At 50.5% G+C, this 14,386-nt stretch overlaps 1 protein-coding gene across 3 annotated transcripts in view; it reads left to right on the forward strand.

The window, feature by feature from the left end:
* PDE5A (phosphodiesterase 5A) overlaps window positions 1-2,847 on the forward strand; it is a 101,908-nt gene extending 99,061 nt beyond the window's left edge. For all 3 annotated transcript variants that reach the window (XM_056116936.1, XM_056116938.1, XM_056116937.1), the window contains exons 20-21: window positions 636-719; window positions 2,696-2,847. In XM_056116936.1, the coding sequence (XP_055972911.1) occupies window positions 636-719; window positions 2,696-2,833 (222 nt within the window). In that variant the 3' untranslated portion in view covers window positions 2,834-2,847. The remainder of the gene's footprint in view (window positions 1-635; window positions 720-2,695) is intronic.
* The last annotated feature ends 11,539 nt before the right edge of the window (window positions 2,848-14,386 follow it).

Raw genomic sequence — 14,386 nt, forward strand, 5'->3', positions numbered from 1 at the left:
GGGAGACCCTTGCAGCTTTCTTTGTATGCTTCTGTGAGAACTTGTCTTGATAAGTTTCTCATTTTTAAAAACTTAATAGAAGCACATGTGTTAATTACCACTGCATGTGCCTCCCCCCCCCCACCCCCCAACTAAAAGAGCAAAGACAACTAACTTTATCATTTCCTTTTTCCTGTTAAATACCTCAGGCCATTTATCGGTCTCCCAGTTGCTCTTCTAGATAGAATTTACAGTGATGACATGAGAGAACAGGACTGGGCACCGTCCATGCCCAGCTGGCATTGGTTGCTGCTCGAAGCAGCACTGGGAGGGACGTCTGAGTCTCAAGGGCAGTGGGGCAGGGGTGGACTGTCATGTCCTCAGCCAGACATCCTGCATCTCCCTGGTGTTTCGGGGCGTATTCATGTAACGCCCCATCCAGCTTCTGCACAGCCTCCTGGGGAGGAGCCCTTTTCCATGCCCCTGATGGTCTGAGTCATGCCAGGAGACGGCTGGCAAGGCTGCGCCCATGCCCATCTGTGCTGGTGGATCAGGGGACCAGGGAGGCCTCAGCTGGCCCTGAGGCATATCATTCGGCCCGCTGCTCCCGAGTTCTCTCAGCAGGCCTTTGTGTGTTACCGTCTCTGCATTTCCAGGACCTGATGAACAGGGAGAAGAAGAATAAAATCCCCAGCATGCAAGTCGGCTTCATAGACGCCATCTGCTTGCAGCTGTATGAGGTACGGGCATGTGAACTCCCAGGCTCGAGGCCCTGAAACTGTGCTACGGGTCTTGGGCCAACAAGCAGGCTTTCCCACGTGGAGCTGGGAAAACCATTTCTAGTTACCATATTTTGTTCTGGGTTTTTTTTTCCAAAACCTTGTACCACTTGGGGCCAGAGTGATAGCATGATATACGGAACACCCAAGATCCTCGAGTGCAGAAGAATGAGAGGGTCTTGATCACATGGGCTGGTCAGTCCGGTGGGTCCAGCTAGGCAGGCACCTGAAACCTTGGACAAAGCTTGGGGTGCAGGAATCTGTTCTTATACCCAAAAGCAGTATTTTCTTAGCTCAGAACAAGGAAGTTCATCCTGGATTCTAACAGGATGATCATCTTGGAAAACTCTCCATCCCCAGGCAGAATCATCTCTCTAGAGAATATACTATAAATCAGTTCCAAAACCAAGGAGCCAGATCATACATTTCCACCATGACTTTAGCAGGTAGGCACTTGCCTTGCACATGCCCTGAGCATGACTAGGGGAGTCCTCCCTGACCAAAAAAAAAAGCCTTGTACCTCCTGATCTCAGACAGAAAGCACTGAGGGGTCCCAGTCAGCTCCCCTTTTCTGAGGAATTAAATATTGCGTGGGCTCGTCTGGCAGCTCCCTTGTAAGTCTGCAAAAGAAAAATGAATAATCCAGCATTTTCCCATTGGGAGAGTATGGCTTTGACATTAGAAAGATTCTTTACTTTTTGTTTTTTTGTTTTTAAGGCGGGTTAAGGGAGGCGACAGCAGAATTGAGCAGGTTCCTGTGTCCGTTCCAACGTCCTTCCCCAAACGGGTCCGTTTCCTAGTTTGGCTCTGGGTGCCCACAGAGGGAATGCAACATCTCTCCTGGTCTCCGACAGCTTCCGCAGGAGTCTCTTTATAGGGAGCGTACAGTGCTCCCAGAGCAGTCCTCCCCCAGGGAGGGTAGATGAAGCCCTCCCCCCCCACCCGCCACTCCCAGTCCAGACGTTTCCTCCAGGGACTGTCAGTCCCTGCAGGGAGAAAGAATTTGTTCCAGGTTGCACAGGAAGTAAATGAGGAGGAGAAGGGTGTCTGGACACCAGGGTCCTCGCCACGGAGCAGAGGAGCTGATGGAGAGACAGACGGGAGAGCAAGGGGAAGGGAGAACACGGTCCCAGGATTCTCTGCCTTTGTCCTTTGCAGGTGGCACAGGTAGCGCCTCTGGAAGAACAGATACATCCCTTGGCATGAAGCGTTCCTCAGTTAAACTAAGGCTGCTCCTAGGTTTTTCCCCATAATCAGGTCGAAAGAACAATCAGGTCTCTCAAGATAGCATTTATTCTTCTGCACCATAATGCAAGGATTTGTTTCCTGGGACTCTGCCATTAAATCCCATGTGATATCAATAGGTCATTCATAATTCTGCCAGGATAACCACTAATGCATGATGCTTTAGGACAGTTGCATTTAAGTGCTTTTTGCAGTCTGTCATTATAATGCACATATCACTCATGCTCTCTAAAATATTTCTATGACATGTTCAAGTCATTACAAAATAATAACACTGTGCTCAGTTCCTTGTGGATATTTGCCATGTTTTTTAACAATTTTTTTTTCTTTTTGGGTCATACCCAGCGATGCACAGGAGTTACTCCTGGCTCTGCACTCAGGAATTACTCCTGGTGGTGCTTGAGGGACCGAATGGGATGCTGGGAATCGAACCTGGGTCGGCCGCATGCAAGGCAAATGCCCTACCCACAGTACTATCGCTCCAGCCCCTTTAATGATTCTTAAAATCTGCATTGACTATTTTTTGTGGTCCTGGATATCGAATCAGAGTGGGGGTGGGGGGGAACGCAACAAGAACCCACTTCCCTGCGAAGCAGCTTGGCACTGAGTTTCCCCTAGCTTGAGCACATGCCATACGTGTGGCCTGTCCGGGCCCCCATGAGTGAGTACTCTGCCCCCCCCCCCCCCACCAGGCCTTGGCCCGGGTGTCCGAGGATTGCTCTCCCTTGCTGGACGGCTGCAGGAAGAACCGGCAGCAGTGGCAGGCGCTGGCCGAGCGGCAGGAGACAACGCTGATCAACGGGGAGAGCGGCCAGGCCAAGCGGAACTGAGTGAGCGTGACCTGCCATGGGCACATGGCAGCTGGGTGCGCCCCTGCCGTAGCTGGTGGCTCGTTCTGCCGTGCTGGGTGGGAGTGGCGTGGCCACAGCTGTGCTGTCCACTTCGTGCACTTCCTGGAATTTCGTGTGTGTCTTTTTCATGCCACTGGGATCAGCTTCCACCTGGATGAGAGCCCCCAGGGTCATGGGCTCACATGTGTTTCTGAACTGAGGTGACCGTCCTCTATGTCTGTGTTTTCCTAAGTGACCAATCTTTCAAGGATGTTTGGAACCTCTTGGCTTTCTCCAAAAATAAAGGGGGTTGGGGGCAGAGATACAAACCTATTCTGTGACAGTTAAGTCCTTCAAAGCAAAGATGAAAATGAGTGGATTTTAGCTGGCCGGTCTGTCCTCCATGTATGATCTGAGACAAATGGAGCAGGATGGGATCAGAGAGAAAAGGTTTCATTTCTGCACAACATTGTCAGAAAGCGTCCTTGTTTCAATGCAGTGCGTGGAACCCAAAGGCTTCCGGCAAAGGCACTGACTCACCCAAGGGGGAGAGGGGCTTGTGGACCAGACACGGGGCATGACCCCAAATAGGGCAGCCCCCCAAATCTGAGAGTTGTTAGTGTCACAGGACGGAGTTTCCTTCCCAAAGCGATGTCCTTATCTATCTCTCCTTGGAAGCAGACATACTGGGAGCACTGTAGACCAGGAGGGGAGAAGGATTTGCTTTTGAATTCTTCGTCCAATGGAGCAGAAGGATTATTTGTATTTATTTCAGTAGTTATGGGTGATCTGTGGGTGCAGGCAGGAGACCCCTGGCCCAGGCTTCAGCCCAGAGAACGGACGTGGGACCTCTTGGGGTCCACCTGAGGCACTTGCAGTGAGTTTGGGGGCAAGAAACTGCTGCCCTGGTGAGGTTTGCGGGACCAGCTACCCAGTCTCAGGGAGTACAGGCGCTTCTCTTGAGCACTGGTGAGTGGAGCATTGACAAACACAGCTGACCGGTCAGGGATGGGGCACTCCTGGTTCTTCCTTACCCCACCCCAAACAGTTTGGGCTTTCTCACTTACGTGGGTGGAAATGAGGTGAGTTTCTTACCCCTTAAACTGTCTGAAGTGGAACATGTTCATGATTTTTTGTTTCCTTAACCTCTAAGTGCACCTGTGTATCGTGACACAGGGTGGCCTTCTCGCCTAACTCTGTCCTGGCAGTAAAGGCTAGTCTCATCCTTCTGTTTTTATTTTGGGATCTCTTAAGTTGCCTCTGGCTGGCACTGGTGTATAAATTATAGGCTCACAAATACGGACCTACCTATGCATGCAGATGTGATTCCTTAGTAGAGAACAGCGTTCAAGGAATAGCAATTTTAAGTAACCTACCTTTTCTACACTTCGTGATTTAGCATCATGCTAAAATCCACATTATATACTTGAGTAGTTTTCTCTAGACGCCCTTAATATATGTCACAGATTTTTAAAACTGTGTGGAATATTTGTGTGTCATTTTAACAAGAGAGTTTTAGAAATGAAAAGGCTATCCCTGTTTTATTTTTGGATATAGAAGAGCGGGCTTTTTTAGAAGGGTGTCTCAGTTAATTCTGAGGAGAGTCATTCATTCCATATCTGGTTCAAGGGCATAAGTCAAAGCTCTGCTTTTATATGAACTTTACTTTCTAATCTCTCTGAGTTGGAAGAATATATATATATATATTTATAGAGCCCTCCTTCACCTGCCCTTATATTTATATTACCCAGAAGTAGCGAGGACTTGCCCTTGTTCCCAGTATGGTGAGTGCCACACCCTCCCCACTGCCCATCGGCAAAGCCCCACCTGTTTTCTTCCACTTGGTTTGGAGGTGTGTATAAAACTGTTGGCCTGGGCTGGAGCAATAGCACAGCAGGTAGGGCATTTGCCTTGCACGCAGCCAACCTGGGTTCGATTCCCAGCATCCCATATGGTCCCCCGAGCACCACTAGGAGTAATTCCTGTGCATTACCGGGTGTGACCCAAAAAGAAAAAAAAAAAACCATCGGCCTTACCTCTCCCAGACACTTGGTCTCTGTCCATCACCATCCTCTTTGCCCACGCCTGAACAAGCTGGTCCACAAGAAGACTGTGGGGTACAGCCCCCAGGGCTGCTGTCATTTCTCCTTTGGCGTATCCGGCCCTGAAGAAGCAAATGCCGTACCTAGTTCTGCAGCTTCTCATGCACATCCCCAGCGAGCAGGGATCTCAGAGAGCAGCCCCCCACCATCCCCCAACCCGAGGGTCCCTGGGCTAGGGGATGGGACACAGGGAGAGACACAGTTACAGCTGCACACATGCCCGCCCGGCAGTGAAGTGCCTTTATTTTCAGCACAAACACCACACCTGGTCGCTCGCTGCCTGGAGACAGGCAGCAGGAGGCTGTGGTGTTGCCCATTCCACCAGGAAACGCAGAAGAAATGATACCACTTTTGTTTTCATCTGTCGCATTTGTTTTTTCATTTTTTTCAGGGACCTCCTTTGCCTGCAGTGAGATGTATCCTTGTCAGTGTGACTCACTTGCCCTCTGACTAGTTTCAAAGAACACCTTAGGGCGCCCTCCCACCACCACAACTCCCCACCCCCACCCAGAGTTCATGCTGGCTGCCACACACTGCACAGCGGGGACCCCTTTCATAGACATTTTTTTCCCCAAAGCCTGTGTCGTGTGTCCCAGTGAATGTTGTCAGAAGCAATGTAAATAGTGAAAAGAAGACGAATTTCTATCATGAATCACTAGCCACTGTTAATACCTATTTGTATTCTTAAAGCCTTTTCGATATATTTGGACAAATATAGTTTCTCGCACTATTTTTGTACTTGGATGACGGTGTTCTGATGCAGATGTATATGATGTGTGACTCGGCGGCGGGTGTGAATGTTGATTTCTGGCTTCTTCCTCCTCCCCCACCTGAGAGCCACTTCAGGTGACAAAACTCACTTCATGGGAATACTCGCCCCTTGGGTCCCGATGACCGGGAGGGGTAGGTATCAGCTGGTTGCCCACTGCGCTGACCTTCGACCATGCCCTCATTTGTGCCCTGCTTTGGAAGAATAAAAATGAAAGGCATGTCTGAGTATTGTGTGGTTCTTTGGGGGCTTTGCAGGCCCACCGTGCTTCTGGCAGAAGGAAGGTGTGTTTGACTAAGCCCCACACAACTCTGGAAGGGAGAGGAAAGAAATACTGGCCATGAGACATGAGCCGGGTTTCCGGGCAGATCTGTGTCATTTAAAAAAAAAAAAGAAGACAGAATTGTAAAATGCCCCAATCCTTCCCTTCTCACTAAGCTTCACAATGAGCTAGCACGCGGGGTTAGTGAGCTTCCCCGACCCTGACCCCGCTCCCCTCCCCCCCCCCCCCCCCGCCTCTGTCTCCTCCTTCACAGAATTAAAAGCATCTCCACACTTCCAGGCTGCTGGCTCAGAGGCGTGGAAGAACACTGAATGTTCACTTTCTGCTTTCAATTCTTCTGTAGGGGAAGGTGATGTAAGCTGTCCGCTCAGTGGAAAGCCAAGCTGTTTTTACCTATGCTGACCACTAGAGGGTACCAGAAGCTCAGTCTTTCAACTGTGTGTGTTTTGTTCGGTTTTGTTTTTTTGGTGTTTTTTTTTTTTTCCTGCCTTGTTGGGTCACACCTGGGAGTGCCCATGCTCAGGGTTTATTCCTGGCTCTGCACTCAGCAATTACACCTGGCAGTGCTCGGGGACCACATGGAATGCCAGGGATTGAACCCAGGTGTGCCTCATGCAAGGCAAACACCCAGAACACCATACTATCGCTCCGGCCCCAACAGTCTTTCAACTCTTGGGCACTAACACTAGAAGGGGCCTTTCGCAGGTGTTGGTAGGGGGCCCAGGGAGATAGTGCAGCTGCTAAGGCTCCAACCCTGCACACGCCTGGCCCTGAGAATCACTGCGTGTGGGCTGCCTTAAATTACACAGGGTGCACTCACTTGTTTCCCAGTGTCCCTTTTGTGGACCTGTCTTCCCAAAAACTTTACCTGTTGCTTTTGCCATATGTTCAGCAATAATAGTTAGGCGGAGGTGACTTTTTTGTGCTTAAAAATTGTGGTTGGGAGGTTGGTGAGACAGTGAAGTGGGGAAGGCACTTGCCTTGCATGAGGCAGACCCAGCTCCTACCCCTGGCACCACATATGACTCTCTGGGCCCCGTGGAGCTACCTGGACTTTTATCCCTTTTATTCAGTTCTTCTGCCTGCCACTTCTTCACGATGGCATCCAAACCCCAAAACCATTTCTGGGACCTTTACCTCTGTCTTCAGCCCCTACCCCTTGCTCCAAGTGACCAAGGGACCACCAGCATGTGAAGCCTCTGGCCATAGATGCTCTGGGGCCAGTCATCGGTGAACACACTGTCTCCTGTCTGCGTATTTATTCTTTATTTGGGGGCCACACCCAGTGATGCTCAGGGGCTACTCCTGGCTCTGCTCAAGGATCACTCCTGACGGTGCTCAGGGAACCATATAGGATACCGGGGATCCTACCTGGATTGGTCATATGCGGGAGGAGGGGGACTGCCCATTGTACTATCACTCTAGCCCTGCATTTTTATTTTGAACATAAATGTCTTCCCGACAAGAGCCACTTGTAGGCACTGTACATGCTGACGAGTATTCTTGGCTCTGAGCACTGTGGTTAAACTCTAACAAGAGGTTCACAGAAAAAAGCTTACCAATATATAAGCAGAAAACTGGAAACCTATTTCTTATTTTGCACCATAGAAGTTACTTAATTTTCTTAAAGTATTGATGGTTCGAGCTGGAGCGATAGCACAGTGGTAGGGCATTTGCCTTGCACACAGCCAACGTGGCCAACCCGAGTTCGATTCCTCCGCCCCTCTCAGAGAGCCTGTCAAGCTACTGAGAGTATCTCAACCGCACAGCAAAGCCTGGCAAGCTACCCATGACATATTTGATATGCCAAACACAGTAACAACAAGTCTCAAAAAATGGAGATGTTACTGGGTCCGCTTGAGCAAATTGATGAACAATGGGAGGACAGCTGAGAATTTCTGAAAATGACAGTTTGTGTTTTTTTTTTCTCCCCCCACTGGACCTTTCACTGGGCCTACCCTCTCCTTTATAAAAAAAAAAATTCACTTTGGGGGCCAGAATAATAGTACAACCAGCTGACTCAGGTTCAATCCCCTACACCCTATATTAGGTACCCCGAGCCCCGCCAGGAGTGATCCCTGAGCACCGAGCTTGGAGTCAGCCCTGAGCACTGCTGGGTGTGGCCCCCAATCAAAACAATTCACTTTAACTTCAAGCAGGAGAGGATAGCACCAGATTAGTGTGTGTCTGTGTCTGTGTCTGTGTGTATTGAGGGGTGGGGCCCAAGAGTCACCCAGAGGTGCTGGCTGTGTGATTTAGGAAGGTATTTTTCAGGCAGTCAGCGTGAGAGAAGGCCAGCGACAGAACTGAAGAGACCAACTGTGGCAGAACCTTCTGGAATGAGGGGTCAGGAGGGGTTTCTTGTCTAAAGCAAGACTCAGAAGCATCCAGATGAGCTATTTTACTCGGCTCTCCCGAGACCAGGCAGCTGAGCTAGTGGCTGGCCAGGAGACAGCTTTGCCTCCTGAATCTCGGCAAGTCAGGCTGACAACCCAAGCTTTCTTCATTTTCAGGGCAGGGCTGACGGATCCGAAGGGAGACGTTTCCTACAAGGATTGGCTGGACTGGTGTCGGCTCAAGCCGAAAAGCACCGCTGGCTGGGAGGAAACGGAGAGGACAGGAAAATGGGGGTGATGACTGAGTCATGAAGAGAGTATCAGAGCTGAAAATTAGGCTGGTGGGATGGACACATCCACTTGCTGTGTCAGCCAGACCTCTGACGCTGTCTAGAGACCATTGGGGTTGCTGTCAGAGGGCTGAGTCCATTCTGACTTCTGCCCAAGTACTCCCAGGAAATGCACTTTTGCTGGTGCCCAGGGCCAGGCATTATTTTACATAAGAAAATCCAGAGGAAAAAAATCACACAAGGTGGTAACTCGGGTGTATTTTACTTTGACAGGTGTTTGATTGCGAACATAGAGGGGTTTTGTTGTTTTGTGTATCCCTAACATTTCCATAAATCAAATATAAGCAAGCACTGAGTGTGGCTCCCAAACAAATCCACGTCTACACATTCGGGCAACAGAACTCGCTGGCATCTCAGGAAAACAAACAGACTCCTCATCCCTGCACGGACTCAGGGGTGGTGGGGACAAACACAGGCCGTCGTCATCTGCCCCTTAACCTGTGCTCCAGGATCCTGACCTGTCACTCGCTGCAGTGTGATAGGCAGGTTGGGGAGCCCTCAGGGGTTCGGAGGGGTGGAACTCAGCCTCACACACAGGCCAGGCCTTGCTGGGCCGCTTGAGCCACGTACCCCCCCAGCCCTGCGTGAGTTTTCTTAGATGGACTTTGGCAGGGGGCGCCCAGCAGAGCCCGGGGAGAGGGGCAGTCAGGGGTCCCAACTAGGCGGTCTGCTTGGTGCACAGACTCAAAGACGAGAAGCTGCTTGGGCCCTGCCATGCCAGGGGTCCCCGGGCCCCAGGAGGTGCTGGTGGCCTGCAGGGCTGCACCCAGCCACAAGCAGGGACCAGGCGCTGCTGGGAACCAAACCCACGGCCTGTCTGCATCCCAGCTGCCGGAACCTGAATTCAGCTCCTGGCCAGAACCTGAGTTCAGAGCAACTTTGGGTCCATAGCAGAAGAGAACAGGAAGAGAGTCCCCAGAGGCTGGTTTCCCCATGCATGTGCCCCACACCAGCGGAACACATTTGTCACAGCCCGTGAGGGCCAAAGTCCACTCCGGCTTCCTGGTGGTGGTGCCATTCTGCGGGCCTGGACTATTGTGTAAGCCCCGGAGCCACCGGAGCCACCGCTCATCTGAGGCCTCTTCCCATCTTCCCTCTCCCTGCGAGTGACCCCTGACCCTTTAACCCACAGACGCTTTTCTTGGAGCAAAACTGACGGCAAGGTCTAGAGGTTCCCCCATCATCACCCAGCCCTCCCCAACACCCAGCAGAGCAGCGCCCTTGCCCTCAGCCCACTGTCTCGGGCGCCCCTCTCTGCTCAGGGACCCAAGTCCTCTTTCTGTCTCCTGAGCATTGCCCTGTCCGGACTGTCGTGGTCCAAGACCTGTCTGCACCCTTCACCTATTTATTCCCTGCATTTCTTCCCATCTTTCTGTCACCAGGCAGACGGCACCATCCTTTAGGTTCAGAATGACCCATGGTGGTTACTACCCCATGGGTAGTGTGGTTTTCCACTTTAATGCATTTTGATATGTGTATGGAGATGCAGTGTGGAATACCTCAGGGCCAGTTCGGCCTTCTATTTCCCAAGAGAATCGGAAAGCAAATACTTCATAGGTTTCATATCGTTTCCTCTCTGCCTCCCCTTCCCCCACCACCACCGTGGTTTTGGGCCACCCCTGCAGTGCTCAGGACTTACTCCTAATTCTGTGGTCTGAGATCACTCCTGGTGGACTCTGGGGACCATATGGGATGCAGGGAATTGAATCCAATGAAATGAGCGCATGGCAAATGCACTCCCCGCTGCACTGCTGTTGCCATGGCCCCCTTTTTTTTTTTCATTTTGGGTCACACCCAGTGGGCTGGAGCAATAGCACAGCGGGTAGGGCGTTTGCCTTGCAAGCAGCCAACATGGCCGACCCAAGTTCGATTCCTCCACCCATCTCAGAGAGCCCAGCAAGCTACCGAGAGTATCTCACCCTTACGGCAAAGCCTGACAAGCTCCCCATGGTGTATTCAATATGCCAAACACAGTAACAAATGTCACAATGGAGACATTACTGGGTCCGCTCGAGCAAATCGATGAACAACGGGAGGACAGTGGCAGTGACAGTCACACCCAGTGATGCTCAGGGGTTACTCCTGGCTCTGCACTCAGGAATTACTCCTGGCAGTGCTGGGTGGACCATATGGGATGCTGGGGATTGAACTCAGGTCAGCTGCATGCAAGGCAAGCGCCCTACCCAATGTGCTTTCACTCCAGCCCCTCCATAAGACGTCTTAAAAAAACACAAAGTATGTACATTCTCAAGCTAGAGAGCATCTAGTATTATTTTTAATTATTATTAACAATAATGACGGAAGATTGCTACCCCTGAAGTTTAAATAAAAGCTTTTACTTTTACGAAACAAATTAGACCTATTGTGTAAATTGAAGGTGTGTCACTTTGATATATTTTATAGTATGATAATTACTGTTCATGGTGCAACATCTCATCACATGGCATAATTACAGTACAATATTACTGTTTACAGTCAAATTTTCATTACGATAAAACCTGACTTGGAAGCACACCTACAATGAACTTTGCACTTTTACATGACCTTATCAACACATATCACTGAATAATATATAGGAGGCTGACAAAGGAAAAGCAAAATTTATCAACTCAGTGTTAAGAGAACTAAAGGGGAGCCGAAGAGATAGGACAGTGGGTAGGGCACCTGCTTGGCATGCAGCTAACCCAGAGTCAATCCCTGACACCCCACATAGTGGCTGAGCACCACCAAGAGTGACTCCTGAGCCCAGAGCCAGGGGTACTCCCTGAGCACCTGCTGAGTGTGGTCCCCAAACAAAAGCAGACCCCAAAAGGAAGTCCGGTGGTAGCAATACAATAATAGGGGACACTGACGCCCCACTAACCACACTGAACCAGGCCCAAAATGCCCAATGGCAGAATAAAGAGTATGATTGTTTCCTGGGTCAATAAGGAAATCAAGAGTGAAGGTATTGAAAAAAAAAAAAGTAGCCAAAGACATAAAATTGAAGATACAGTTTATAGAACAAGTGGGAAGCAGCCAGTGGAAGCATCAGGAGGAAGTTAGAGAGAAACAGGGCAGAAAATCCCAAACAAGAGCATCTAAACTCACATCTACAGAGCAAGAAGGAGGAATGAATTCGGAAATCATCTGAAGGAACTAACAATTAGAACAGAGGGGCTGTGGAGAGAAAGGAGGGTTTGAGGGCCTTGTTCTACATACAATCAACCCTCCAGTTCACTCCATGGCTACTGAGCACTGCGGGGAGTAACCCCAAGCACAGATTTGGGATCAGCCCCCTGAGCACGGCTGAATGGGGTCCAAACCGCACCCCTTGCAAAGAGGAGCAGAGCTACATAAAATGTAGATCAAAAAGACAATTCAAAAGATCAGGAGCCCAAGAGTATGCTATTTGAGAAGATTAACCAAGGACAAACCATTAGGCACTCTCATAAACAAAAAGAGAGAGAAGAATCAAAATCAGAGAGAGGGAATGGAGATGGTTCACGGGGCTGGGCTTGATCCCAGCACCACACGGCTGAGTGGGCCCTGAGCACAGAGACAGGAGTAGCCTTCATATCTGCTGGATATGTCTCCCCCCCTCAAAAAAAAACAGAAAAAGTAGATGTTAAGGAAGGAAAGAAGTTTCAGCACACACTACAGAAATGCAAAGGATAAGAGGATTATGAGCACCTACATGACAATGAATTGGACAATCTAGAAGAAATGGACAAAGTCTTAAAAGCACAACAGTATAAGATCCAGAGCAGAAAATTGCAAGTAAGGATGTTTAGACCAAATCATACCTTAACACTCCCCCTCCCCCCCCAAAAAAAAAGTCCAGGACCATATGACTTCCCTAGTGAACTCAGCAAAACTTTCAAAGAATAATTATCTTCCTTAAGCTCTTCCTGGGACAGGGGCTGGAGCAATAGCACAGCGGGTAGGACGTTTGCCTTGCACGCAGCCAACATGGCCGACCCGGGTTCGATTCCCAGCATCCCATATGGTCCCCCAAGCACCGCCAGGAGTAATTCCTGAGTGCATGAGCCAGGAGTAAACCCTGAGCATCGCTGGGTGTGACCCAAAAAGCAAAAAAAAAAAAAAAAAAAAAAAGCTCTTTCTGGGACATTAAGGGACAACATCCACATACAATTGAGGAGGCCGAATATTATCCTATTTCCAAAACTAGACAAGAAAACAAGACAAGCCCATAGCACTCGTGAACAGAGATAGATTCCTAAGAAAATACAAGCAAAGGATATTCAGCAATACATGAAAAGAATCAAAGGCCGTGATGGAGAGTAGGGACTGCTGCAGGAAAGCAGGGGTGGTCAGTCACTCAAAGACTGTAATTCAATGCCCAAAGCAAGGACAAAAATAATACCATCTCAGAGATGCAGAAAAGAGGAACACCCCTCACCTTATCACCCAGCCATTCTGTGAAACAGGCATTATTTCCATTCCCAATTCCCAGGGGATCAACCTATCTCAGCAACTCAGCTGTTTCACCACTCATCGCTTTACAGAGTTGCCACATATTATTGGTTGATTTCATGGCCTGGGGGCCACACACAGCTATGCTCAAGGGATGGTCCCGAGTGCTGGGGGTAAAGGAGGGGGGGTCACTCCTGGAGATTCCCCGGGAGACCATGCAGTGCTGGGGATGGGACCCAGACTTCACACATACAAGGCCTGTGCTTCAGCCCCCAGTGGTGCTTGGGTTGTATGAATCGGTGCCTTCTCGTTGTGGCTCCGGGACCCGTGGAATCAGCAGGGTCCCCGAGAAGGAGGCAACTGCCCGTCCATGCAAAGGGTCAAGCTGGGCCATCAGAGTGTCTGTGTGACTTGGTATCAGGGAACCGTGTGGCTCTCAGCATCCCCTCTTCAGTGGTGGAAGGACTGGGCAGGCAGATGCCCTGTGTCAGCTCCCGCTTCCATCCCCCCCCCCCCCACACCCTGTCAAGGGGCAGGACATGTGGGAGCTGAGGGAGGGGCAAAGACCCCTGAAGCAGGCCACTCTGAGGACCCCTGAGGATGATGACAGAAATGCCCCTAGAGACATGGCATCTGAGGCCCTTCCAAGGCCAGGCTCGCTCCCTCAGGGCACAGGGGTCCACACTCGGTGGAAAGGGGGAGCCCAACCCCACCAGGAAGCCCAATAGTGCAGTCAAGCTTCTCCCCACCCTGGGAGTCTGGATGGATGGACAGACAGACGAGGTGCTGCCTGAGTAACCGCTGGTCCTAGAAGCATCAGGGGCCAAAGCAGGTCTGTCCCTGTGTATAGCCCTGAGCACTGAGTTCTGGGGAGCATGGAGCAGATGGTTTTCCCTGTGCTTCAGCTGGTCCCCCAGAGCCCAGGCTAGCTCGGGCAGAGCCAGGATATGGGATCAGGGCTTCATGCTGCTCTCTCCCAGCTGGCTCTGTGTGTGTGTGTGTGTGTGTGTGTGTGTGTGTGTGTGTGTGCGTGCGTGTGTGCGTGTGTGCCATACCTCGGCGTTCCTGTCTCACCCACAAACCCAGGTACATCATGTGGACATTACCGGGGCCATCTTGCTTGGTCTTTCTCTGACTTCCCGACCTCCAGCCCCAAGAGAACCAGATGCGTCTCTCCTGTCCTGTCCCCCACTCTCTCCTCCAATAAGATGCCTCACCCCAAAAGGAACAAATCAGGAGTGTCTACGTAGACCGCCCTTGGTGGTGCTGCCTGTCCGTCTCTCCCTTCCCAAACTGA

This window comes from Sorex fumeus, unplaced genomic scaffold, assembly GCF_029834395.1.
Source record: "Sorex fumeus unplaced genomic scaffold, SorFum_2.1 ptg000033l, whole genome shotgun sequence".
Taxonomy (NCBI): Eukaryota; Metazoa; Chordata; class Mammalia; order Eulipotyphla; family Soricidae; genus Sorex; species Sorex fumeus.